The sequence below is a fragment of the Chenopodium quinoa genome, unplaced genomic scaffold (genome assembly GCF_001683475.1).
Source record: "Chenopodium quinoa cultivar QQ74 unplaced genomic scaffold, ASM168347v1, whole genome shotgun sequence".
Taxonomy (NCBI): domain Eukaryota; kingdom Viridiplantae; phylum Streptophyta; class Magnoliopsida; order Caryophyllales; family Amaranthaceae; genus Chenopodium; species Chenopodium quinoa.
In genome coordinates, this window is record NW_018743518.1 from 1590775 (window position 1) to 1591930 (window position 1156).

The 1156-nt window shown below is 38.1% G+C and overlaps 1 protein-coding gene across 1 annotated transcript; it reads right to left on the reverse strand.

The window, feature by feature from the left end:
* Nucleotides 1-229: 229 nt before the first annotated feature.
* Nucleotides 230-1156, reverse strand: LOC110740151. The gene is made up of 3 exons (XM_021920645.1): nucleotides 1054-1156; nucleotides 679-844; nucleotides 230-455 (listed from the first exon to the last, which is right to left on the reverse strand). Exons 1-3 carry the CDS (start codon nucleotides 1154-1156, stop codon nucleotides 230-232), a joined length of 495 nt encoding a protein of 164 aa, XP_021776337.1.

Below are 1156 nucleotides of genomic sequence, written 5' to 3' on the forward strand. Positions count from 1 at the left end.
GCTCAATACTCTTATTTATAGCCACAACCCTTAACCTCGTTTCCTAAGATAACAATATTTTCTCATATTCCATGATAAACATTGGAGTATCTTGTTGCGTAAGTTTGATATATATTTATTCTACACATTAACATCGATACTTTCTGGTTTCTAAAATCTCAATTCAGACAAACTCATAAACTAGTAAATTTAACAATGACAGAAGCTACTCCAATTGCAAATGACAGTTTCATACAGAAGAATCTTTGCGAGCACCAGCGTTGAAGAAGGCAAAAACTGATAAAGCTGTGTCTTCGCCGTGCTGCTTGTAAGCATCACCAAACAAGAAAACAGTTGTGAACTGCCCATCCAAACACCCAATCTTCCACATGCTATAGCTCTTCCCAGTAGAGCTTGTCTTTTCGGTTAAAACGCCAACAGTTGCCCAACTACCAGATAGAGTGTCCCACTGTCCCCTTTAAGGCTTTAATCACATTCCTATTAACACCAACACATTAAAAGCAGCTTCTCCAAATATCAATCATTTTCTACTTTATGGTAGACAATCGGACAAATCGAATATCTGAAAACTGGTTGCTCAGCTCTGCTGACGAAATCATTTGATTCTTGTATCAACCCCCACAAAAAAACCAAAAATTATCCAGAAAACTAGTTGGGGGCATTCTAGAATAAGCATACCGGATTCGAAGACCAGAAAATTTTTCAACATCAAGATCAGTTGGCTTCTTTGATTTGAGAGCCTTCGTAGCTGTTTCAACATCATAATCCATACAATCCTCAACAGCAGTCTTGAAGGCAGACAGATTTCCACTTCGACGTCGCACTTCATCGTCTGATTGATACCCTGCAAAATTAAACCTAGGCCCAGAAAAAGATGAATGAAAAAACCCTAAAATTAGAATGCCTGCCAAGGGTTTGTGTAAATGCGTCAGTGAAAATTGAAGCAGATCATGCAAATCTCAAATACCTATGTACTGAATGAAAAAATTATAGCTTAGATTGAAGGAAAATAATCGAATTTAAAAGAAATTGATTCCAAGAAATATTGATTACCATGGGATCTGGGGTGGGAAGAAGACGGAGAAGGAGGGGTTTCAAGAACACGATCTTGAAGCGAGAGAAGGAGATCGAGGTCATCTTGATCATCAGTTGACAT